General features: G+C 41.2%; 1 protein-coding gene across 1 annotated transcript; it reads right to left on the minus strand.

The window, feature by feature from the left end:
- Positions 1–2,929: 2,929 nt before the first annotated feature.
- On the minus strand, positions 2,930–15,138 carry LOC309335244 (vomeronasal type-2 receptor 26-like; the record flags this gene model as incomplete). The annotated part of the gene is made up of 6 exons (XM_081850118.1): positions 2,930–3,828; positions 4,006–4,132; positions 5,227–5,445; positions 6,757–7,539; positions 10,463–10,754; positions 14,930–15,138. 6 exons carry the CDS (start codon positions 15,136–15,138, stop codon positions 2,930–2,932), a joined length of 2,529 nt encoding a protein of 842 aa, XP_081706244.1.
- Between the last annotated feature and the right edge of the window lie 9,276 nt (positions 15,139–24,414).

Raw genomic sequence — 24,414 nt, forward strand, 5'->3', positions numbered from 1 at the left:
ACCTGCTAGACATCCCTTCTAACTGTTCCTCTCAACTCCATAGCCAGCTTATCAGAAGAAGCCTAAACTCCTGTAAAGGCGTGTGCAGCTCTAGCTACAGAGACAGAGAGGAAAGGATATAGCTCAGTGGTAGAGCATTGGTTTGCACCCCAAAAGTGCCAGGTACTACCTCTCCTTACTGTTGCTAACTGTTCCAGGTAGGGCTGAGGATGTCCTCTACTTGGAGAGCTGTTACCAGTCAGTAGATAGTACTAAGCTAGAAGGCAGCTTCCTATGTTCTGATTAAGCTTCACAAGGACTTATCCCCTACACCCTTTCACCTGACGTATATCTTGACTGCAAGGACTCTGTGGCACACAAAATATTTTATATATCAAACTTTTCAGGCACGGTGGAGTAAATAACCTCCTGCTGTTCTTGATTGAGATATTGTGTTATTGTTCCCAAAGGCAGCTTTTGAAGGGTGTTCATGGGGAATAAAAATAGATCACTGTGGTTCTGATAATTGTAAGGGGAAGAAAGGTCTCCTTTAGGAGCAGGTGCAGAGCTGGAGAAAAACATGTTGACTCAAGAGACTGACAAGTTTCAAGGAGGTAGAAAGTTGAGTTTGGCTGAATATGATTGACATCAAAAATGCCCTGAAGTTGGATCAGGTGAAGGGCCCATAAAGTCCAGCATCTTATTCTCAAAATGGACAGCCAGTTGCCCCAAAGGGAAGCCCACAAGGAAGGGGTCAGTGCAGCAGCCCTTTCCCTACATGGGATTCCCAAAAACTAGCACTCACAGTCTTCCTGCCTCAAACAGTGGAGGGAGGCCATATTCATAAGGGCTAGTGGCTGTTTATAGCCTTATCCACCTCCATGATGTGGTCTAAATTTCTATTTTTATTTTAAACAAAATTCAAATACCACTTTATTGTAGATAGAGGTTTACAAAAAATAACCCAAGAAGGATAATACATTTCTGGGGAAAAGACAACGATAAAAACAGATATATTTAGATATCCAAACTATTGTTAAGTAAAAAGTTAAGCTAAAGAAAGATTAAAGACCTCTGGAGGCTAAGGCCTGAAAAAGACCCAATATGGAGGCCAAATGGCCAAAATATTGGGAAATATTAGAAAAAGATGGAGACAATTGGAAATTGCAGAGTTTGGAGAAAATGAAGGATAAGGTGCGAGACTGGTTACATTATGCTCAGATTAAAGAAGTTTTTAAAAATGACAAAAAGTTAGGGTTCCAGGTGGAGAAATCGAAGTTAGAAACAGAATTGTTAGAACCAAAGACCAAGGTACTATCTAGAATGTATAACTTGCTGTTAAAATGGAATACACAAGACGAAATGGTTAAATCGACCACTGGGCTGAACTTCACCGCATGTAATGCTCTGAAGGAAAATGTAATGAAAATGATATATAGATGGTACATGACCCCAGTTAAACTTGCCAAAATATACCATTCGTCTGATAATAAATGTTGGAAATGTAAAGAAAATGAAGGAACATTCTTTCACCTCTGGTGGACATGCCCTAAGGTGAAGGTCTTCTGGGAAATGATATATAATGAGCTGAAAAAGGTATTTAAGTATACCTTCACTAAGAAACCAGAGGCCTTCCTTCTGGGTATTGTCGGCCAGAAGGTGTTAAAGAAGGACCGAACTTTCTTTATGTATGCAACAACGGCAGCAAGGATACTCATCGCAAAAAACTGGAAAACTCAAGATCTACCCACACTGGAAGAGTGGCAGATGCAACTGATGGACTATATGCAACTGGCCGAGATGACTGGCAGAATCCGTGATCTGGGAGAAGAGAAGATGGAGGAAGACTGGGAGAAATTCAAGATGTATCTACAAAAACATTGTAATTTGGTTGAATGTTAAGAAGGATGCTAGATTATAAAAAATTGGCCACCACTAAATTAGATTTAAATTTGATGATAAGTGAGACTAAAGAAAATATAAATTTTTTTGGAAGAAGTGCTAGATTATATTTGAATGAGTGGACATGAGATTGTAAACAAGCTGATAATTTGTTTGGAAAAAACTTTTAACGATGTAAATGGGAGCGGGAGACGCGAGGGAGTCCAAAGAAGTGATGAAATTATGTCTGTGATAGAAGTAAGATTGTTTATTATTTGTGCATTTATATCTAAAAACCTTAATAAATATTTATAAAAAAAAATAAAGAAAGAAAGATTAAAGAACATGTCAACTTTTACATGTCTACATAGTTTATTAAGGTTTACAGAGAAAATTACAAAATTTATATACTTTCCCCTTTTAAAACCAAACCTAGACTTTTATATAGATACAATAAAAACACAGAAAGGTGTGTGTGGGAAAGAGAGAGAGAGAGAGAGAGAGAGAGAGAGAGAGAGAGAGAATCTATAAACCTATAAACAAACCTTATTTTCAACCCTCAAATCCAGATGTCATTATTTCAATTTCTTTTTCAAGCAAAAAGTCTATGAGAGGTTTCCGGTCTTTAAAAATGTTAATAATGGCTTTCTCTGATTCAACATGTCAATTTTGCCAGCTCAGCTAAACCCATTAGCTTTAACAGCCATTATTCCATTGTTGGTCATGATGTGTCCTTGCATCTTTGTGCATATAAAAGTTTCGCAGCCGTGAACATATATTGTAACAAAGGAGAACACACATTCTAGTTACCCCCCCCCCAACTAGACAGAGAGGCGGGTTCTCTTTAGACCCAGATACTACCCCTCCCCGACCCTCAGGTCTGCCCTGATGCTGCACCAAATACCCAGGTGGGCACAGCTGGGTGAGGCCAGCTCCAGCCTGTTCACTCTTCCAATCAGATTTCTGTGATATAGAGACAATCATCCTCAGGAAAGATGGATAATCTCTCTCTCTCTCTCTCTCTCTCTCTCTCTCTCTCTCTCTCCCCTCCCTTCCTCCCTCTCTCTGTTTAGTTTTCTGCTGTCAGGTACTCCTTCGTGTTCAGTTTGGGCTTCAATATAATAATGTAGCACTTGGGTATGAAGATGCAGCCCAGAAGCCCAGCACTGGAAGCCAAGATGGAGAAGACCTGCACAGCTACCATGTATTTCCCCTTGGTGCTCAGGTAGGTGGGCACAAAGGACACCCAAACACTGCAGAAGACCAGCATGCTGAAGGTGATCAGCTTGGCTTCATTGAAGGCCCCAGGCAGCTTCCTGGCTAGGAAAGCCACCGTGAAGCAGATGGCCGCCAAGAAGCCCATGTAGCCAAGGGCAACATAAAACATGGCCACAGACCCTTCGTTGCATTGCAGGATGATCTCTGCAGGTTGGGAGCTCATGTCAGAGTCTGGGAATGGAGGAGAAAGTCCCAGCCAGGTGGTGCAGATGACAACTTGCACACTGGAGCAGGAAATGACAATGGAGTTGGTCAGACTCTTCCCCAGCCATTTCCTCAGCCTGTTCCCTGGCTTGGTGGCCAAGAAGGCCAACACCACAGTGATGGTTTTTGCCAACACAGAAGAGATGGCAGATGAGAAGACAATGCTGAAGACCATTTGTCGGAGAAGACAGGTGACTTTCCTTGGCTGGCCTATGAAGAGGAAAGAGGACAAAAAGCAGAGCAGGAGGGAGAAGAGGAGGATGTAGGAGAGGTCCCTGTTGTTGGCTTTGACTAGGGGAGTTTCATTGTATTTCATGAATAGTCCCAAAATGCAGCCTGTGGTTGAGGATAAGAGTAGGGCGAAGGAAGCCAGGAGGACCCCCAAATAATCTTCATAGGACAAGAAGATGATTGCTTTGGGGACACAATGATCTTGCTCCTTGTTTGGATGCTGATCTTCTGGACATTTGGTGCATTCACTGGCATCTGCACAGAGAAAGAGAGACTTCAGTATGTTAACATTAGTCATACATCTAGAGCAGTCTGAATGCTGTTACCAGTGTGGGGAATGGTTGGCATATGGGAGAGATCAAGAAAGAACACTGTGTTCACTGGTAGAGAACCTTCGATGCATAGCTTCTTTCCACTAGCGTTGTGTCATACCTTCCTGAGTGGAGACTGTCCCTTCTGAGCAGGGAGCACAGTCATAGCAGCACGGGGGTTTCCCTTCCTGAATCTTCTTGGCATATCCAGGGCAACAGCTCTTTGTGCATCTTGCATGAGGCGTGGTCTGGAAATAAATAGAAGGAGGAGCCTCGAGGCTTTAGGAAATGGATTGTTGCGTTTTGGAAGGATCCCAGAATAATAATAATAATTATTATTATTTATACCCCACCCATCTGGCTGGGTTTCCCCAGACACTCTGGCCAGCTTCCAGCACATACAGGGTGAGTCTTTTAAAAGATGCCCTGTGGAACATGTGTGAAAAGAATGCCCTGCCCTTTAGAGCTCCATGTTCCACAGGACCTCTTTTAAAAGACTCACCCTTTTAAAATTTAATGAAGGGTGAAACATTAAAAGCATCTTCCAATGGCCTAAAATGAGCTCAGACCCAATTAGGAGTGATCTCTTTTTTGCTTTTTGTAAAGCAGCATGGCTGTGAAATCTCTTTAGTTACAGATAGGTAGCCGTGTTGGTCTGCCAAAGTCAAAACAAAACAAATTCCTTCCAGTAGCACCTTAAAGACCAACTAAGTCAGTTCTTGGTATGAGCTTTCGTGTGCATGCACACAAAAGCTCATACCAAGAACTGACTTAGTTGGTCTTTAAGGTGCTACTGGAAGGAATTTGTTTTGTTTTAAATCTCTTTAGTGTTTCTGTTTCTTCCCTTTAACATTGATATACTGCACTTTTCTACATTGAACCAGCCATTCCTACAAATTGGGGCACTAAAACAACTCCTGACACTGTTGCCATCGCATCTGCTATGTGTTGGTGCAGTTGTGAGATTATGCTGGACTGACTGATTTCTGCTTTGCTTCAAAAGCAAAATGGCGTTGTTGAGGTTGGGATGAAGGCTGCATCTAGTGCAAAAGTTGGCACCTAGTTTGCTCGTGAGGCATATCTGCACTTCCCATTTTCATTTTAGGAAGCTTTCCCAGCTGGATGAATATATATTTATCACAGCTGTTCATTTTGTAAGCCTCTTATTCATTGTCAATTTTTATAGATGCTTATTCAAGAGGGAGATCCTTTAAGCTCAATGGGATTTAGCTCCAGGGAAGTGTCCATGCTTGCAATAAAAACCTCATATGTAATGTTCAACAAGCTGTTAGAATGTGGCAGATATCATAGATATTAAAAAGGCACATAACATATCTCCTACCTTCTTACACAGTGTGGGCCATACTATTGTTTCTGGGCTAATGGTGAACTTTAGATTTGCAGATTTCTGTCTCTCTATGCTCCCAATTTTCACACTAGCATGAGAATTATTACGGAACAACACCCAATTCACAATATCAAAATCAGTGGCCAGTGCCCCATTCTCATCCAAGTACTGTCCATCAGCTGAAGTATTGACTTTCTTCAAGAATGAATGAAGCTAGAACAACAGAGAAAATCACGTTGGATGGCATCCATTAGAAAAGATTGGCTATGATTCTGAGAAATTATGTAAAGAATGGTCATCATGGATTTAGTAAAGGTGGAACTCAAAGTTCTAAGAAGGATGCAGTTATCGTTCTACTACAGGATCCTTTTTTATATTACCAGTCTGAAAGGAAACTATATCAAATTGCTGTAATGTAATAATAATAATAATAATAATAATAATAATAATAATAATAATAATAATAATAATAATAATGGGACCCCGGATGGTTAAGTCCAGTCAAATTTGACTTTGGGGTGTGGCGCTCTTCTCCACTTTCAGGCCGAGGGAGCTGACATTTTTCTGCAGACAGCTTTCCAAGTCATGTGGTCAGCTTGACTAGACCACTTCTGGTGCAGGGAGGACTGTGATGAGTCCCAGAGCACACAGAAATGCTGTTTACCTTCCCACCACTGTGGTACCTTTTTATCTACTCACACTGGCAAGCTTTCAAACCGCTAAGTTGGCAGGAGCTGGGACAAAGCAACAGGAGCTCACCACCAATTGGAAAGAGGCCCAGTCGTTTAGACTTTAGGATGATTATACAGTGGCATCAGAACCCTGGCAGTCATAGATTATAAAGACGTTTGGAGGTGGAAATCATTGGCTGGATATTCCTTCCATTTGTCATATGCACATGAGAAAAAAATGGGATGTCCCAGTTTTTCCAGGACACTTGTAGGGTATGCTATGTTCTTATTATGATGATTCCAGAGTTGGAAAATAGATCACAATCTTCAAAAGCGAGAGACAATTTTTGTAATCTACCCCCACTCTTTAACCCAAATCTAATTTTAATCCCCCTTGCCCCCCACTTTCACACTTTATGTCAGCGCAACTGAATAGGTCCGATGTAGACAATATAAGGTGAGAAACACTAGCAACAATGGGTTGCAGCTGGCTCAGGAAGGACTTGTGGAGTAGCTATAATGCTCAGTAGAGACCTGAACCTCAAAGCAACATCAGTTCTAAAAGACAAAAGAGACTGATTCATTTTTGCTAAAGGGACACTAGACAGCAAAACTAAACTGAGAATTGGGTCCATATATGCCCCAAACACAAAACTAGAGTTCATCCAAAAAAACCCAAAACCCCTAAACAAATTCCTCTCCTTCTCCAAAGAAGAATCAATCCTGAGTGGTGACCTCAACCTAAATATGAGAGGTATCTCTCTGAAAACCCCCCACCATAAATCCCCATGGGCATGTATGTGTGTGTGTGTGTGTGTGTGTGTGTGTGTGTGTGTGATGCGAGAGGCCATACCTGCCATGACTGTAGACTTTGAAGTTCCATCTTGCCTCCTCCACCCACCATCAACCTCTGTTTTGATCTGGATGAATAGGCTGCATTCAAGGCCTGAGCCACAACTTGGACACTGTAGTAAGTGATATAACTGTCTTGGGAGTGGATCCCTTCAATCTCCTCCTGGGGCAGCTGCATCTGATTCTTCTTCTCCCTGCATCTTTGCCAACTCCTCACAGATAAGGCATGCTTTGAATATGAACATACAAATGCTTTCTGCCACGAAGCAGAAGCTTTTGGCTCATAGTAGCCCTTTTTTGCTTCCTTTTTGGTCTTCATTACAAAGGACAAAGAACCATGGGCATATCGGAAGGCTTCTGTCTCATAAAACAAGATGTTGTCCTGAACACCTGTGGTGATCCAGACTTTCCCCCCAGTCTGTGTCCTTTCAAAGAAAGATTGTACCTCTATGATAGCATAAAATCCATACTGAGAATCTGTATAGTAAACAAATACATTGACTTGTCTCCACATGGCAGATGGCTCATGAGGAAACCATAAGGAAGTTTTCCGTTGTACTCTTTTAGTGAAGGCAGCACAAATTTCCCTTTTGCTCATCTTAGGCATCAAGGTGTTCAGGAACTTTTCTCCATTGTCATTGTCTGAAGCAAGGAGGCCGACCCATGTCCATCTGAAGTGCAGGAGGAGCTCAACCACCCCATCATACTGAGCTGCTTCATTTGGAACCATGCAGTTGACAAAAGGCGACTGTTTTTTATCGTGAAGAACAAAGCCAGAACTGAGCTGGTGAGAGAAGGGAAAGAGACCGATGCTTTGCTTTTCAGGATGAAGATTAGATGACAAATTTAATCAACACCTTATTTGAAAAAGAGTATTTCAATTTTACTTTTCCAATGTACTGCACTTTACTGCAGTTGTCACTAAGCAGTTAAGAAAGAGTCAATAGGGAAAAAACCAAGAAACTATTAAACCAAACTTCAATTAAAATGCCTGCAGCATTAATGATAACAAGTCTTCATCAGGCTGCATAAGTTCAGTATAGAAGGGCCCTGTTTGACCTCAACTGGAAGGGAGTTATATAAAATTGGTCCCACAATAATCCGTACGCAGCTCAGGTTGGAAACGAGCTGTGCAACTGAGCCACAAACTATTTAAATAATTCAGGTTGCTTCCCCAAAATGGAAGGAGGACATTTCTAAGTTTATCTGGCAGGGGGAAAGCCAGGAATTAAACATAAAATTTCCATAGACATAATTGAAAGAAGAGGCTTTGCCCTGCTAGACTTGCAAATGTATTATGAGGCAGCCTGCTTCTGCTGGTTAAAAGAATGGATTACTGGATAATGCAGACATCCTGGATTTAGAAGGTCAGGATCTAAAATTTGTCTGGCATGCATGTCTTTGGTATGGGAAGGCAAAAATTTATAAAAGTTTTATGAACCATATTCTAAGGGAGAATCTATATAGAGTTTGGGAGGAAATATAAAATCTGCTGGAAAAGAAAACACCTTTATGATTATCTCCTATAGAGGCTATTAGAATCAAGAGAGTCAATATGGATAGGCAGTGGGGGCAACTTACAGAGAATTGCTACAATTTACAGAGGGGAACCTAAACTGAAATCAATGGAAAATGTAAAGAGCCATGTTACGGATTGGTTACAATATCATCAGTTACATGAAATTTTTAAAACAGACAGGAAAAATGACATTTTAGACCAAAGCTTGACATTTGATAAAGATCTACAAAATAAAGAAGAACTTTTATCTAAAATGTACAATCTCTTATTAGATTGGGAAACAAAAGACGAGCTTCTCAAAGCTTCTATGACACACTAGGCAATGGATATAGATCAAAATATAGACTTTAGCCTCTGGGAAAAACTTTGGAAAAGTGATTTGAAGTAAACAGCATGTTATTCTTTGAAGGAGAACTACATGAAAATGATTTACAGAAGGTATCTAAGTCCGAGTAGGCATGCTAAGATGTATACGACTGAATCAGATAAGTGCTGGAGTTGCTAGGAGGTTGAGGGTATGTTCTGTCACATGTGGTGGACTTGTAAAAGGGTAAAAGAGTATTGGGAAATGATTCAAAATAAAATAAAATAAAATAAAATAAAATAAAATAAAATAAAATAAAATAAAATAAAATAAAATAAAATAAAATAAAATAAAATAAAATAAAATAAAATAAAATAAAATAAAATAAAATAAAATAAAATAAATGTTTAAAGGTACCTTCCCAAAAAAGCCAGAGTCCTTTTTGTCTGGGATAATTCAGACGGAAATTTCCAAGTGTCAAAAAAAAGTTATTTATGTATGCCACTACTGCCACCTGTGTTTTGTTACCCAGAAATGGAAAACGGGAGAGGTCGCAACCAAAGAAGAATGGCAACTTAAACTGGTGGAATATGCACAACTTGCAGATTTAACAAACAGAATAAGAAGAACATACATTTAAAGAAGATAGGAAAATGTTTATTGAATATATGGGGGAAATTGTGTACACTTGAAATGCTGGCAGCATTATAAGATAAATTCAACAGTGTAAATAAGTTTTGATGGATGTAATAATGAAATACTGAATTGTTTAGTTTTGTAAAATATGCAGAGATTAATGTTATGCAAAATGAACTATGGAAAGAGAAGAAGGGAAGTCACTGATATTGCAAGGATGTTTAAATTATAAAGCTGCTTTTGTGTGGATATTTATGTATAGTATAAATCAAAAGTTTAGCAATTACTTAGGACCATATCTTGCCACCTTGGTTTAGCAAAGGAAGTTTTCTATATGATTCAGCAAGTTTAGGTCCATTTGTTAAGAATAGCTGTAATTATAGCTTCTGAACCCTAGGAGGTTTATTGCGGGAAAGATTTGTAGATCAATGCTGCATTAACTTGTTATTTTCTCAGTGGAAAGTTTATAAAGGTTGCTTCTGAATAAACTATGCTTTGTTCCTCTTCCTTGGTGACTCATGACTCTCAGAGAAACTTTGAGATATTGAGCTGAAACTTTAGGCCTGAGCATTGCCCTTTTTTTCTAGAAAAATGGTGCTGGTCCTCACCCTTCTTGGCTGGCTGGCTGTGGGCTAGGCTCAGGGTTATATTGTGTTACTTCACCTCTATTTCATTTGGCAGGACGTAGTTGTCCAAACAAGCTCGAAGCTTCCAGCATGAGTTTGACCAAACTGCGGGAGGCAGTGGAAGACAGGAGTGCCTGGCATGCTCTGGTCCAGGGGGTCACGAAGAGGCGGACACGACTAAACGACTAAACAACAACAAGTTGTCCAAACATAATCAGCATAAGTCATTGGGTGGATTTCAGTTTCAGTCATTTTTGCTTCTGGGAATGAAGCAATTGGTGAAAATCTCTATGGATGTATGAATTGTGAACATGAGAATAGAAAGTGAGGTCTTTATCATTAGGGTGGTAGAATCTCCAAATATCTATAAAGCCATTTTCTTCCATTATTCTTTTTAGCATGGCCTTTAATACATTATTTTTAGATTTGGAAAATTAAAAAGATTGGCTATTTATTGTTTTGTAAATGTATATTACATATCTATTTTGAAGCAGTTGTGCATTTAGCATTATGTTCCTTTCTTACTATCATTTTGCTCAATTTATTTATTAGAATAGTTATAGCATCCTCAGCATAACTTGTAGGTTCATGAAATGGCAAATGACTTGAAGACCATTCTTACTTGTGGGATTTTGTAGATGCCCAACATGCCTGCAATGTGCATGGAGATGTCGGATTCACCCCGTTCAAGAACAGCTAGTAATGTTTTCTGCCTTCCACAGGTGTAGTTTGGAATATCAATTTCCCCACCAGCAAGCAGATCTGTCAGGGCATCAGAAGTGGTTCTTCCATCAAAAAGGGTCTCATAGATGCTGTAGCCCAGGGTGATGTTGGGTAGGAGTTTGGGTTTATGATTGACATCCTGAACAGCCAGCACGAAGTTAAGAATTTGCCATGCCCTCTTATTCACAAAACTGTAAATAGAATTATGCCACATAGTCATTTTCATTTCAGCGAAATTGAAAGTCACATTCTTTTTTGTGTAAATCAAAGCAAATGGGTAAGGAGCCCAGTAAGTAGAGAAAAGTGGGGCGATGCCCATGGTATCTTTGCAGGGGAGGAGAATGGAGAAAAAACCAGGACACAAATCAGCCCCCTGAACCCACCACCAGCTCCAGTGGCAGAGGTGCCAACAGTATTTTATTCTGTGAACTGGCCCGAGATCTTAGGATGAATGGAAGTATATAAATTGAATGAATGAATGAATGAATGAATGAATGAATGAATGAATAAACTTGAACCTAAGATTGAGGAGGACGGTTGTGCATATGACATCACATGCATGACTTGTGACATCACATGACATCTTTGGAGGAGCAGGGGACAGAGACAAACACAGTTGCTGATGGCTCCTCATTTCTCACTGCATGGAGGAACTTTCTCACACACAAAATGGATCACTTTGAAAAGTGAACACTAATTGTTTCATGTGTTCAAACGATTACAAAGGCAAGTCTATATGTAGACATATAGATTTACTAGTTCTGAAGTTGCTCCAGCAAAGAACAAGCTGAAACCGAGCCCTTAATTGTTGGCCCCACCTTTGTTGCTCGACTGAAAGGACCCAGCTTTCTTCAATGACACTGACAGAGCAAGGGGGCCTCTGGTCTGACTGAGCCTCCTGCAGTGGCGTCCTTCAAGTCAGAAGTTGGTGGTGCCCCGTCCTCGGGAGAACAGAGGTTTGAGCCCCACAGGCTCCCTTCAAGGCGCTTATAGGGGTGGCCTTGCATGGGCTTACCCTTTGTCTTCAAAGTTCTCTCCTTCCTCCTTCATGAAGAGGAGGAATCCAACTACAAAAACATGATTCAAATTGACTCATCAGTGTCCTGAAGCAGCTGGCAGACCTCAATGTTGCGTTTGGCTACACCTTTCTCTGAAGTCACTGCCTTCTTCTAGGCCTCAGGAATACAAGCTATGAGGATTTCTCCTCAGGGCTCACCTGATCAACTTAGGAATCGGTGGACCAGTTACCAGTGTCTGGTGGTAGAAATGTCTCCTCAGGGTTCAGGAGAGGAGATGCAAGTTTTGGTACCTGTAGCTCCACAGGGGAAGGACCAGGATGTTCAGCCATCTCCTGTTTAAGGACTCTGTCACTGAAGGTTACTGTTTTTTGGCTATGACACCACCAAGTCTGACTCTCGTGCATAGCTGCAAGATGCATATATCCCCCCACAATGAATACAAGGTTGTTATTGGGACGACTTGTATATTTCCCCCATTCAAGTGTGATTTGAAATTGTGGGGCGAGGAAACACAACTCAACCATTCTTCCTCATTTGCCACTTTGCCACGATTCATTATTTTTTAAGCAACAGCAATAATGAACAAAGTCGTTCTTTTGCTGCATTTCTACAGCTGTCCATGATTAACACAGTGAACTGCCCTGTCATAAGGCATTGATGGACTCAAAATCAAAACTGCTCTGCGTGCTTCTTGGCTTCGGTCCGAACAGATTGGTAGCGCAATAGATCATGTTTTACAGGGCTGATTCACCAACGCCTCTCCCTCTGGGGCATCCTCTGCTCAATAATATTTCTATTTTCATTCTTACTTTCTTCCTTCCTCATTTCTTTCCCACCCTATATTTTATAAGTAAAATGATTATAATATCTACTTAAATAAAATCTCTCACACTCAGAGCCTTCCATGGCATGGAATCCTCCTCTCCATTACAGGAAGGGAAGATTGGGGAAGCCCTGCTCCACTTTGTCCAGTGGTTAGTAGCTACCACTTTATCTAAGGTCTTCTCCAGGTATTATATATCTCACAAACATTGCTTCCCATAAAATGGCTGGCATGTTTGGAATCAAAGCATGAGAAGAACACCTGTCTAAGCATAGTAGAGGGTTACAGTTTTCAGTTGCATAGATTGCTTTGAGCCTGGGGGAAATAATTGTGCATTGAAAATTGTGCTCCCCATCTATCATTGCACCCAGCTATAAAGGACAAGCCAGCCATTTAACATTCACTCACTTTTTGAGACTTCCGGGTTAGCGCCAATGTCTAATGGCGGATTCCCTCCGAGCTCCGGAGGGAATCGGCTCAGTAGGGATCGGGTTCTGCTGTGCCGGCGACGCGGGGACCCTTAAAAACCACAGGTGTGAATGCCTGTGGACGTGGTGACTCGGCGGGCACCATTAACGCTCCCCCCGACCCGCAAAGTAGCCTTTTTAAAGGCTGCGGAACGGGGGACGGGGGGTGGCGTGGTGCTGAGAGTCTTCTGCTTCCCCTGCTGAGTGAAGCCGCATGCCATGGACGGAGAGCGCTGACTTTTTCCTTTAAAAATTCGGACTAAAGCAACAACCCGTGAGTAAATACGGAAACCGGACTTTAAAAGAAAAAATTCTTAAATTCGGAATGAACGGGGGAGGGATAAAAAGGAAGTCTGCCCCCCCATCTTTTCCTTTTTTCGGAAGAAAAATTAATATTTTCGCGATTGGACTGTATAATTGATTTTGCTGGAGGATAAGAGCTAACTTAAATAAAAGTACAACCCCCCTGGGAACTGGGAGTGATCTGCGAGAGAGCCTGTTGAAAAGATACGGACTTTGACAGCTGTCAAACTAGCTGTCAAAGTTGGGAATAAAAGGAAACGTTTCTGGTGACTCTGCTGGCTAGATCTTTTTTATAAATTTCGATACAATTTATCAGGAATAAAGGAAAATAAGCTACATTTGGACTTTTGGAAGTAAGTGGAAAGATACTAAGTAAACAGGGTCCCCCTAGAGGGGACTTTTGGGATATTGCAAGAAATGGCTCTCAGTGGGAAGATACTGGAGGAACTGAATAGGACTTTTTATCTCCTGGGAAAGCTTCATGACCAAAGTGGTATCTTAGCAACAACAACAACAGCATTGAACAATACTGTCAACAATCTTATGGGAACAGGAACTGAATTGATACAAGCTTTTGTTTCCGAACCAAAAGTTTTGGAAGGTGAAATAGAGGCTGCTACAGCTGAGGAAATGAACTGTGACAAATCCCAAGAGACATATGAGGACTTGTTGGAAATTGAGGGAGAAGCCACAAGGTTGCAGAAGATCAAGCTTGACCAGAGGCCTGGCAGGATAAATTTATTGAAGATGGAAATTGGAGCTTCAGGGCCATATAGATTCAAAAGATTTAAGAAACAGAATTTGAGCTCCACTTCTAAATACAGAGGCCTGCTGGCAAGAAAGAAGAATACTATGGTGACAAGGCTTCCTCGAGAGTTGGCGTTGAAAATAAAGGAGTGTCAAGAAGACCGGCAGAGAGAGACTAAGAGAGGGCCAAATGCCTCAGGCGTTTGGGACACAGGCTAGAACAACTGAACTGACATTGGGTTTTGAGACCACAACCGGGAAAGGGAGGGGGGGGACTTGGGAATCCAAAGGGCGTTTAAATATAATTTGTTCAGATCTTATGCATATGTTTATTATTTGTAACCTGTATGGAAGGTGGGAAAGTCGTGGAAGGGAGATTTGGGTCGACTTTAGGAATTAGGTTTAAAATTAACTCAAAAGTGGTTTTTCTTTTTAGATTAAATAGATATAAGATTTTAAATAAGTATTTGTTGAGTGGATAAAAATGAAGTTATAATACAGAAGGGGGAGGTGTGAGGAGGTCGGGGAAATAAGGCTCAAGAAAGAAAGGATTGAAATTATACTTGTTTGTTTGTTTATGTATGTTTGTATGTTGGTTTGTGTTTATGTGTTTAAAACCTCAATAAATATTATATTTTAAAAAAAACATTCACTCACTTTTGAGTGAGAGAACCAACCTTCCATTCATCTCAAGGTGAGGATAGTGGCTCAGTCCTGGGCCATGAATTCATAAACTTCCAGAAGATTTTATCAGGTTGAGAGTGGGAGAACTCCAAAGTTTTCCTGCCAAAAAATGCTTCAAGGTTCCATGAGACACAAATGAAAGAATGAATCTCATTTTGCTAACTACAGAAAACCTGCAACAGGCACACCCCATAGACCTCCAGGACCCTATAGACCTCCAGGAGAGACCCGCCCTAGCTTCAGTCACTTTAATCTCAGAGGGGCTGACCCAGGTGCATCAAGAGAACTGGAGTGTAGCAGAAACACATCAATATATTACTCACGCATCAACAAAGTTCAAGGGGGTGCTGGAGAAGGTGAAGGGCAAACGATCTCCAATGAATCTTGAAGATACAATCCCACTAATGAGATAGTTTCCTGGCCTGTAAAAATTCACAGCATGATTGTAATCTTTGATCAGATTCAGTGAGCATTTTGCTTTCTGCTGCATCCCGCAGGTTACAAGAGGGAGCAACAAAATCAGTGTTAGCATTCTGAATCCACCTGCTACACTTCCCTTCTGTCTGTTCCTCTCAACTCCACAGCCAGCTAATCAGAAGAAGCCTAAACCCTTGCAAAGACGCTAAAAGCTCTGGCTTCTGAGACAAAGAGGAAGGTATTTCTCTCAGTGGTAGAGCATTTGCTTGCACCCAAAAGTGCCAGGTCCAACCTCAGCCAACTGTTCCAGGTAGGGCTGAGGATGTCCTCTACTTGGAGAGCTGCCACCAGCCAGTAGATAGTACTAAGCTAGAAGGCAGCCTCCTATGTTCTGATGAAGCTTCACAAGGACTTCTCTCCTGCACCTTTTCATCTGATCTATATCTTGACTGCAAGGACTCTGTCACACAAAATATATTTTATATATCATAGTTTTCAGGTATGGTGGAATAAATAACCTCCGGCTGCTCTTGATCGTGGTGTTTGTGTTATTGTTCCCAAAGGCAGCATTCAAAGGGTGTGCAAGGGCGATACGAATAGATCACTGTGGTTCTGATAATTGTAAGGGGAAGAAAGGTCTCCTCTGGGAGCAGGTGCAGAGCAGGAGAAAAACATGTTGACTTGTAGGGATCAGATGGGATTACCATGAGGAATTATAAAATATACATCAAGCCATCGTGTCCACGATGAAGACATTGTGTTGACTGGGTTTGATATATTGACGATAATTTCTGATTAAATCCCATAAGATTCTTCATTCATGCCCTTTCCATGCCCTTTTGACTCTACTGCCCATTCCTCTCTTCCCCACATGTCACGTACACAGCAGTTGCTTCACCAGGCAGGCATCCTGTGCCATAAAAAGATAGTGGGCAAGTTCTTTGATAACTTTGTAACTTTTTGTAACTGTTCGCAGTTTGGTTGGCCAGTGTGAGAACAGGATGCTGGACTAGAGGGGCCATTGGCCTGATCCAGCAAGAGGAAGTACCAGGGGGTGACAGCTGATGGAAAGCATCCCAGACCCTGCCTCCCAGAACCTAGCAAGTTTTGAAAGTAGGGGAGCAAAGGGCTCAAAGGCAGAGGGTGCTTGTCAGCACCATTAGAGATGATGAATGAAGAAGTGGGAGAGACATGGAGGGTGGAGATTCTCTTGAGACAATGCCATTTCCCAAGAGGCTGGGTTCCAAATCCTCTCTCTGTAAATACTGAATAATAAGCCGATGGTAAGAAGCATTTCCTTGTATTTGTATGTTCCTGGCAACCGGCCATGAGAGTTGCTGGTACGCAACTGACACCTGTGGCGCTGTGGGTTAAACCACAGAGCCTAGGACTTGCCAATCAGAAGGTTGGTGGTTCGAATCCCCACGACGGGGTGAGCTCCCATCGCTCGGGCCCTTCTCCTGCCAACCTAGCAGTTCGAAAGCACATCAAAGTGCAAGTAGATAAATAGGTACCGCTCCGGCGGGAAGGTAAATGGCGTTTCCGTGCGCTGCTCTGGTTTGCCAGAAGCGGCTTAGTCATGCTGGCCACATGACCCGGAAGCTGTACGCCGGCTCCCTTGGCCAATAAAACGAGATGAGTGCTGCAACCCCAGAGTCAGCCACGACTGGACCTAATGGTCAGGGGTCCCTTTACCTTTACCTTAACTGACACCTTGTTTGATTATAGCTCCCAGCAGCCATCTGGAAACCCCTGCCTCTGCCAACAGCAAGTGATCTGAACTTGACAAGGGACTGATGGCAATGTCCCCCACTTTCAGATCACCCTCTTCCTGCCCAGTTCAGAAAACAAGGTCCAGAGTGTGGCCTGTCACATGCATTGGGATGGTGATATTTTGGGACAGCCCCATGGTTAGCATGGCAGCCATGAAGTCCTGAGCCACCCCAGAAACAGTTGCCTCAACATGGATTATGAAGTCAACTGAGGCAGGGAGACTGCTGGGCAGTGAGGCGGGTGGTAAACCAGCACAGTCCCTAATCTGTCCAGACTGCCCAATGCCAGAAACACACGAGAGAGAGAGAGAGAGAGAGAGAGAGAGAGAGAGAGAGAGAGAGTTTTTATGAAGGTTTATAGAGAAAAATACAAAAATTATATACTTTCCCATTTTTTAACCAAACCAACACTTTTATATAGATACAATAAAAACACAGGAAGGTGTGTGTGTGGAGAGAGAGAGGGGAGGAGGAGGAGGGGAACAAAAGATTAAAAAATAAAGAACTTCCAATTCTTCAACTGTCCACTATATAAAAACAATCTTAACTTCGTCCAATTCGCAACAACACCCAACAAAGCCACTTTCTATAAACAAACATTATCTTCAACCCTAAAATCCAGATGTCATTATTTCATAATGTTTTTCAGGCAAAAAGTCTATGAGAGGTTTCCAATATTTAACAAATGTTAACAATGGGTTTTCTCTTAATGAACGTGTCAATTTTGCCATCTCAGCTAAATCCGTTAGCTTTAAAGGCCATTATTCTAATGTTTTTAATTATGTGCCCTTGAATCTTTGTTCAAGTAAAGGTCTTGCAGCTGTGATCATATATTGTAACAGAGCTTGCAGGGCAGCAGCTGAAGAAGGAGCAAAAAGGGTTTCCTCCTGTGTGTGTTTCTTTGTGGCTGATTAGCTGCTCTCCCTGTGCAAAAGTCAGAGGGGGCAGGGTTTCTGTTGAGGTAGGTGATTAGCTGTCGGAGGAGCTTATCAGAGCTTGCAGGGCAGCGCAGTTTGATCCATCTTTTAGATTTAGGGGAGCTAGTCTCAAACGTTTGTTGGGGGAGACCTAGGGGTTTTATTTGGGAGGAGTTATTTGTCCTGTCTGCACGCTTCTTATGATGGAGGACCGCTGTAGCCAGCCCCAACGACACGTTCTCAAGATGGAGAGTGAGGGAACAGCTGCAGTCGCCTGCGGTTCCTGCACAATGTTTGCCATCTTGCCAAAGGTTGCAGGCAGCTTTAGCTGCAGCAATTGCATGTTGATTGCCCTCTTAAAAGACAAAGAGGAGCACACATTCTGGACAGAGAGATGGGATCTCTTTAGACCCAGCAACTCCGTCTCCCTGACCCTCAGATCTGCCCTGATGCTGCACTTAATTTTTTTTTTTTTTAAATATTTTTATTAGTTTTACAGAATAAGAAAAAGAAAAAAGATAAAGTACAAAAGTTTCATAATTCATATTTCTTTTACAGAATCTTTTGGACTTCCCCACATCTTCCCGAATCTGCATTATTTATAGTACCAACTTCAGCATTTTGTTCTCTTATTTCATCACTTATTGTATCTTTCATTTTGTCATGTTACCCATTTCCACAAATTTATAACCCAATGTTCATAATACGAAATCTTTAGCTATTTATTATCTTATTTCATTACTTATTGTATCTTTCAATTCATCATATTACCAAGATCGAAATTATTATAACCCTAATCTTATGTATTTTAATTAAACCATAATGCAATAAAGATTTTTCTCAATTCCACCTCTAACTTCTTGTGCCTTAGTTTTCATTTCACCTAATTGCAATTGCTGGGGCTAGTATTTCCTAAAAAGTGCATTTTCTTAACATTCATACAACTTATAATGTTTTTGCACATAGTCCTTAAATTTTTTCCAGTCCTCTTCCATTGTTTCTTCTCCCAAGTCTCGGATTCTGCCAGTCATTTCAGCCAATTCCATATAGTCCATCAACTGCGTCTGCCATTCCTCCAGTGTGGGTAAATCTTGTGTCTTCCAACACTTTGCGATGAGAATTCTTGCTGCTGTTGTAGCATACATAAAAAAAGTTCTGTCCTTCTTTAACACATTCTGGTCTACAATGCCCAGAAGGAAGGCCTCCGGTTTCTTGGGTAAGGTATATCTAAGTACCTTTTTTAACTCATTATAGATCATTTCCCAAAAGGCCTTCACTTTCGGACATGTCCACCAGAGGTGAAAGAATGTCCCTTCCGCCTCTTTACACTTCCAACACTTATTATCAGACAGGTGGTATATCTTAGCAAGCTTGACTGGGGTCATGTACCACCGGTATATCATTTTCATAATATTTTCTTTCAAGGCACTACATGCCGTGAATTTCATTCCGGTGTTCCATAACCTTTCCCAGTCATCAAACATAATGTTATGTCCAATATCCTGTGCCCACTTTATCATGGCGGATTTGACTATCTCATCCTGTGTATTCCATTTAAGCAGCAAGTTATACATTCTTGAGAGTAATTTGTCTTTAGGTTCTAACAATTCTGTCTCTAATTTCGATTTTTCCACCTGGAACCCAACCTTTTTGTCTGTTTTAAAAATTTCCCGAATTTGAGCATAATGCAACCAGTCTCGCACCTTGTTTTTTACACTTTCAAAACTCTGCAGCTTCCAATTGTCACCAACTTTTTCAATTAGTTCCCAATATTTTGGCCAGTAGGCCTCCATGTTGAGTCTCTTACGTGCCTTGGCCTCCGCCGGTGAAAGCCACCTTGGTGTTTTACTCTCCAATAAGTCTTTATATTTTGTCCAGACCATAAAAATTGCTCTTCTAACAATATGGTTTTTGAACATTTTGTGAACTTTAACCTTGTCATACCACAAATACGCATGCCACCCAAAAGCGTTATCAAACCCTTCCAGATCTAGGACATCAGTGTTCTCTAACAAGAACCAATCTTTCATCCAGCAGAAGGCTGTAGATTCATAATATAACCTCAAGTCTGGCAGGGCAAATCCCCCCCTTTCTTTCGCATCTGTTAGTATTTTAAACTTAATTCGGGGCTTTTTGCCCTGCCAAACAAACTTAGAGATATCCCTCTGCCACTTTCCAAAACATTCCACCTTGTCCACAATCTGCAGGGTCTGAAACAAAAATAACATTTTCGGCAAAACATTCATCTTTATAGCTGCTATTCGGCCTAACAAGGAAAGTTTTAGTCTTGTCCAAATTTCCAAATCCCTTTTAATTTCTGACCAACATTTCTCATAGTTATCCTTAAACAAATTCAAGTTTTTAGAAGTCAGGTACACCCCTAGGTATTTCACCTTTTTAACCACATTTAATCCTGTCTCTTTTAAAAACTCATCTGCTTCTGTAGACGTTAAATTCTTTACTAAAACCTTAGTTTTTTGCTTATTCAACTTAAATCCCGCCACCCGACCATAATCAGAGATTAAATCTAAAACTCTTTTTGTGCTAGGAACTGGCTCCTGTAATGTTAATACCAAGTCATCTGCAAATGCTTTCAATTTGTATTGTTTCACTCCAACCTCAATGCCCCGAACTGACCGGTCCTTTCTAATCATGTTCAAAAGCACCTCCAGGACCGAGATAAACAATAATGGGGATAGGGGGCACCCTTGTCGTGTCCCTTTTTCAATATTAAATTCCTCCGTCACCACATTGTTTACTATCAATTTAGCTTTTTGTTCTGAATATATTGCTTCTATACCATTTTCAAACCCCCGTCCCACTCCCATCCCTTCCAAATTTTTCTTCATGAACATCCAAGAAATGTTGTCAAATGCTTTCTCCGCATCAATAAAAATTAACACCGCTCTAGTGTTAATATTTGTTTGTAAGAGTTCCAAAATGTCAATAATGTTTCTCGTGTTGTCAAACAAATGCCTACCCGGGAGAAAGCCTGCTTGATCTTTATGAATCACTTCATTCAATACTTTTTTAAATCTATTAGCCAAAATATCTGCAAAAATTTTGTAATCCACATTTAGGAGTGAGATGGGACGGTAGTTCTTAAGTTGAGTCTTTTCAGTTTCTATTTTGGGAATCAATGTGATGAAAGCTTCTTTCCACGTTTCTGGTGCCTTCTTACCCTCCATGATCTGGTTGCATACCTCCATCAAGGGTTGTATCAAATAGTCCTTCAAAACCTTATAATATTTGGAGGTAAGTCCATCAGGGCCTGGAGATTTGCCTAGTTGGAGGTTCTGTATGGCACTCTCGATTTCCTGCTGTGAAACTTTAACATTCAGGATTGTTCTCATTTCCTGGGAAATTTTTTGTAATCCGTTAGTTTTAATAAATTGATCCATCTCAGATTCTTTCTGCGGCCCTTGTGCATAAAGATCTTTGAAATATCTCTGGAAACATTTTCTGATTTCTTCAGGTTTCTGAACCATTCTCCCTTCAATCTCTAGATTTGTAACTGTATTTAGTTTTTGTCTTTTTTTCAACTGCCATGCTAGCAGTTTCCCACACTTGTTAGCTGATTCGAAAGATCTTTGTCTCATTTGTTTAATTTTCCACTCCACTTCTTGATTTATCAGTTTCATGTATTGGGCCTGGAAAAATTTCACTTCTCTCAGCACTTCCTTAGACTTGGGCCTGGATCTTAATTTTCTTTCTCCTTCACTTATTCTCTCCAGTATCTTCTGCTTCTTTTCATTCCAGAGTCTTTTCTTTACAGTGTTTTGTTGTATTAGAAACCCTCTCATGACCGCTTTACTTGCGTCCCAGATTGTTCTTTTTTCCACCGTAGTGTTTAGATTTATCTCAAAGTAATCTTTTAAAGTTTTTTGGGCCTTCTTCACAATCTCCTGATCTCTGAATAAGGTGTCATTCATTTTCCATCGGAAGGATCCGGTTATGTTTAGTCTCAATTCCATTTTCAAAGCATTATGGTCGGAGCAAGTTTTTGGGCAAATTTCCACTTTTCTAGTTTTAGGTGCCAGTCCTTTAGTTGTCCATATTTGGTCGATTCGTGTCCATGACAGATGAGCTTCAGAAAAGAAAGTTCCTTCTTTTCCTAAGGGGTTCTTGACTCTCCATATATCAATCAAATCCATATTGTCCGTCATTTCAAAAAAAGTTTTAGGTAGTCTGCCATCTTTTGTTATATTTGCACTCTGCGACTTATCCATGTTTACAGAAACAACCCTGTTCATGTCTCCCAACATAATGATGTTGTTATAGTCTAGATAGTCCAGTAAAGTCTCATGCAGCTTCTTAAAAAATTCCGATTTTCCATCATTTGGTGCATAGATTCCTAATATCAGAAATTTTTCTCCGTGTGTGTGAATTTCAATAGCCAAGATTCTGCCTTGTTCATCTTTAAATAGAAATTTCGGTGACAGGCTCTCCTTTGCATATATCACTACTCCTCTTTTCTTGACTCTGTCCGAAGAAATAAATTCTTGGCCTAGCCTTTTATTAATTAGCACTTTCCGATGGAGCCTTGTCACATGTGTTTCTTGCAGGCAAATAATGTCCAATTGTTCTTTCTTCAAAATGTGAAATACCTTCCTTCTTTTTTCTGGAGAATTTCCGCCATTTATATTCCAACTAAGAAGTTGCAGAGACATCCTGAATCAGTTTGTAGGCCTTACAATGGGGTGTTTAGGATTCCCCCGTTCCCGGCGGTGGTAATGATGGTCCAGCTCCAGGCTGTTTAGTTTCTGGTAGTGGAGGTGGCCAAGACGCAACTGCTCCTTTCTGGAGGTCTTCCCCGTTGTCGTGAAGAAACTTCTGCTGGTCCTCTGGTGTTCTAATTCTTACTTTCCTTCCTTTATAGCTGAATGATAGTCCTTGCGGGAACTCCCACCTGTAAGGGATTGTGTTGTTTCTCAGCAGCTTTGCCAGTTCTATGTATGAGGCTCTAAGATCCAATAACAATTTGGGTATATCTCTATAAATTTCAGCCTTTTTACCTTCTATCTCTAAAGATTTTTTGAAATGTAGGCCTAGTATCTTGTCTCTTTCTTCTCTTGATCTCAAAATAACCAAACAGTCTCTGGACTTGTCTTTCTTCACCGATCTGCCCAGTCTAAATGCAGTCACAATTTTAAAGTCTTTATCTTCTTCTATTCCCCAAAATTTGGAGAATAAAAGTGTCAAGAATCCCTCCAAGTTGCCTTCCTCCAATTCTGGGACAGCTCTCAGCCTAAGGTTATTTTCCTTGTTTCTCAATTCAACCATCGACAGGTAGGCCTGTTGTTCCCCTACCTGTCTTTGCAGGGGCTTGATTTCACCTTTAATCTCATCAACTTTTTTACTTGCTTGCTCCGCTTTTTGATAAGCTTCCACAGCTAATTTATGATTTTCAGCTGTAGCTCCTTGTAAATTCTCAATTGCCTGAGTATTCTGAGAGACCTTTTCAGATAGTGCACTAATAGTGGATGTTGCTTGGTCTATTTTTAGTGATTGATTGTCCACTTTTTGATTTAAAATTGCTAATTGTTCTAAAATTTGTTTCAAAACTGTGTCAGATCCTCCTGTTGCCATGTCCTCTTCAGCAGGCTGTTTGGCCTCCACCTCCTGTGCTATCAGGACGGTTGGAACAGATGATCTGCGGTGATGAGCTAAGGTTGTTTGGACAAGTTGCACAGGCTTCCTTTCTTTTTCTTTTTCTCTTTCTCTAGCTTTTGCTGCTCTTGTTTTCCCTGTGCCACTCATTCCACACCTGCCTCTTGTTCAAGGTCAAGTTATCCTTTATTCCATGAGAAAGCAAGTCCAGAGTACAAACAATTAAACCACAGAGATTCCAAACAAAGTATGTTTCCCAGGCCTCTGTAACTCCACAATCCTCTAGGGGGAGTATCTTAAAATTTCAAGGAAGGAAAGGATTTTTCCGCCATTTAAAGTTTCTATGATCTCTTTTTTAATTTGTAATTCCAAGACAAAAGGAAGATTCGCAGAGTCCTCTACTTTTTAAACTAAAGCCACAAGGAGCCAGAGAGGTATCTGCAACAGTGTTTTAAACATTGAAATCTCAATATATGTAGCAACTTAAAATCTTGTTACTGTAGTCCGCAGTTTGACAGCTCAATTACGCACTGACAGCCCGACGACTTGCGTTCTTGAAACAAAGTTCCAAATACAAGTCCCGTAGGCTTAGATAAGATCTCTCTTAGTCTTTTGAATAAGAAGACTGCAAATTCTGTAAATGCACAATAGTTCCACTTTATAAAGTTCCCTTAAACGCCTCAGCGCTCCTCTATGTCTATGCTTTGATCTTGTAAGCAGTATCGGGAGACGGACTTCCTTTTACTCGTCTCCCGTTTTCAAACCCGGAGAAAAAAAATATTTTAAGTCCAAATTGTAGTTCACTTTACTCACGGGTATGTTACTTGCCAAATTGATGTTCACAGGAAGAAAGGTCGGCGCTCATCAGCAGCAGCCGCGCGGCTTCGCCTCCCGCAGAAAGAGCGATGAACTCACAGCGCCGCTCCCCCTTTCGCGCTCCGGAGCCCCTTACGGGGTCCCTTCGTCACTTCTGGGGGGGTTCCTGGCGCCCGCCGAGTCCCACGGCCACGGGCTCCCTCTGCCCGTGGTTTTTCCTAACGGGTCGCCGCTATGCCGCAGCGAGCGACCCTTTTCTGCGGAGCCCCTCTTCAG

This window comes from Podarcis erhardii (genome assembly GCF_964252035.2).
Source record: "Podarcis erhardii genome assembly, chromosome: 2".
Classification (NCBI taxonomy): domain Eukaryota; kingdom Metazoa; phylum Chordata; class Lepidosauria; order Squamata; family Lacertidae; genus Podarcis; species Podarcis erhardii.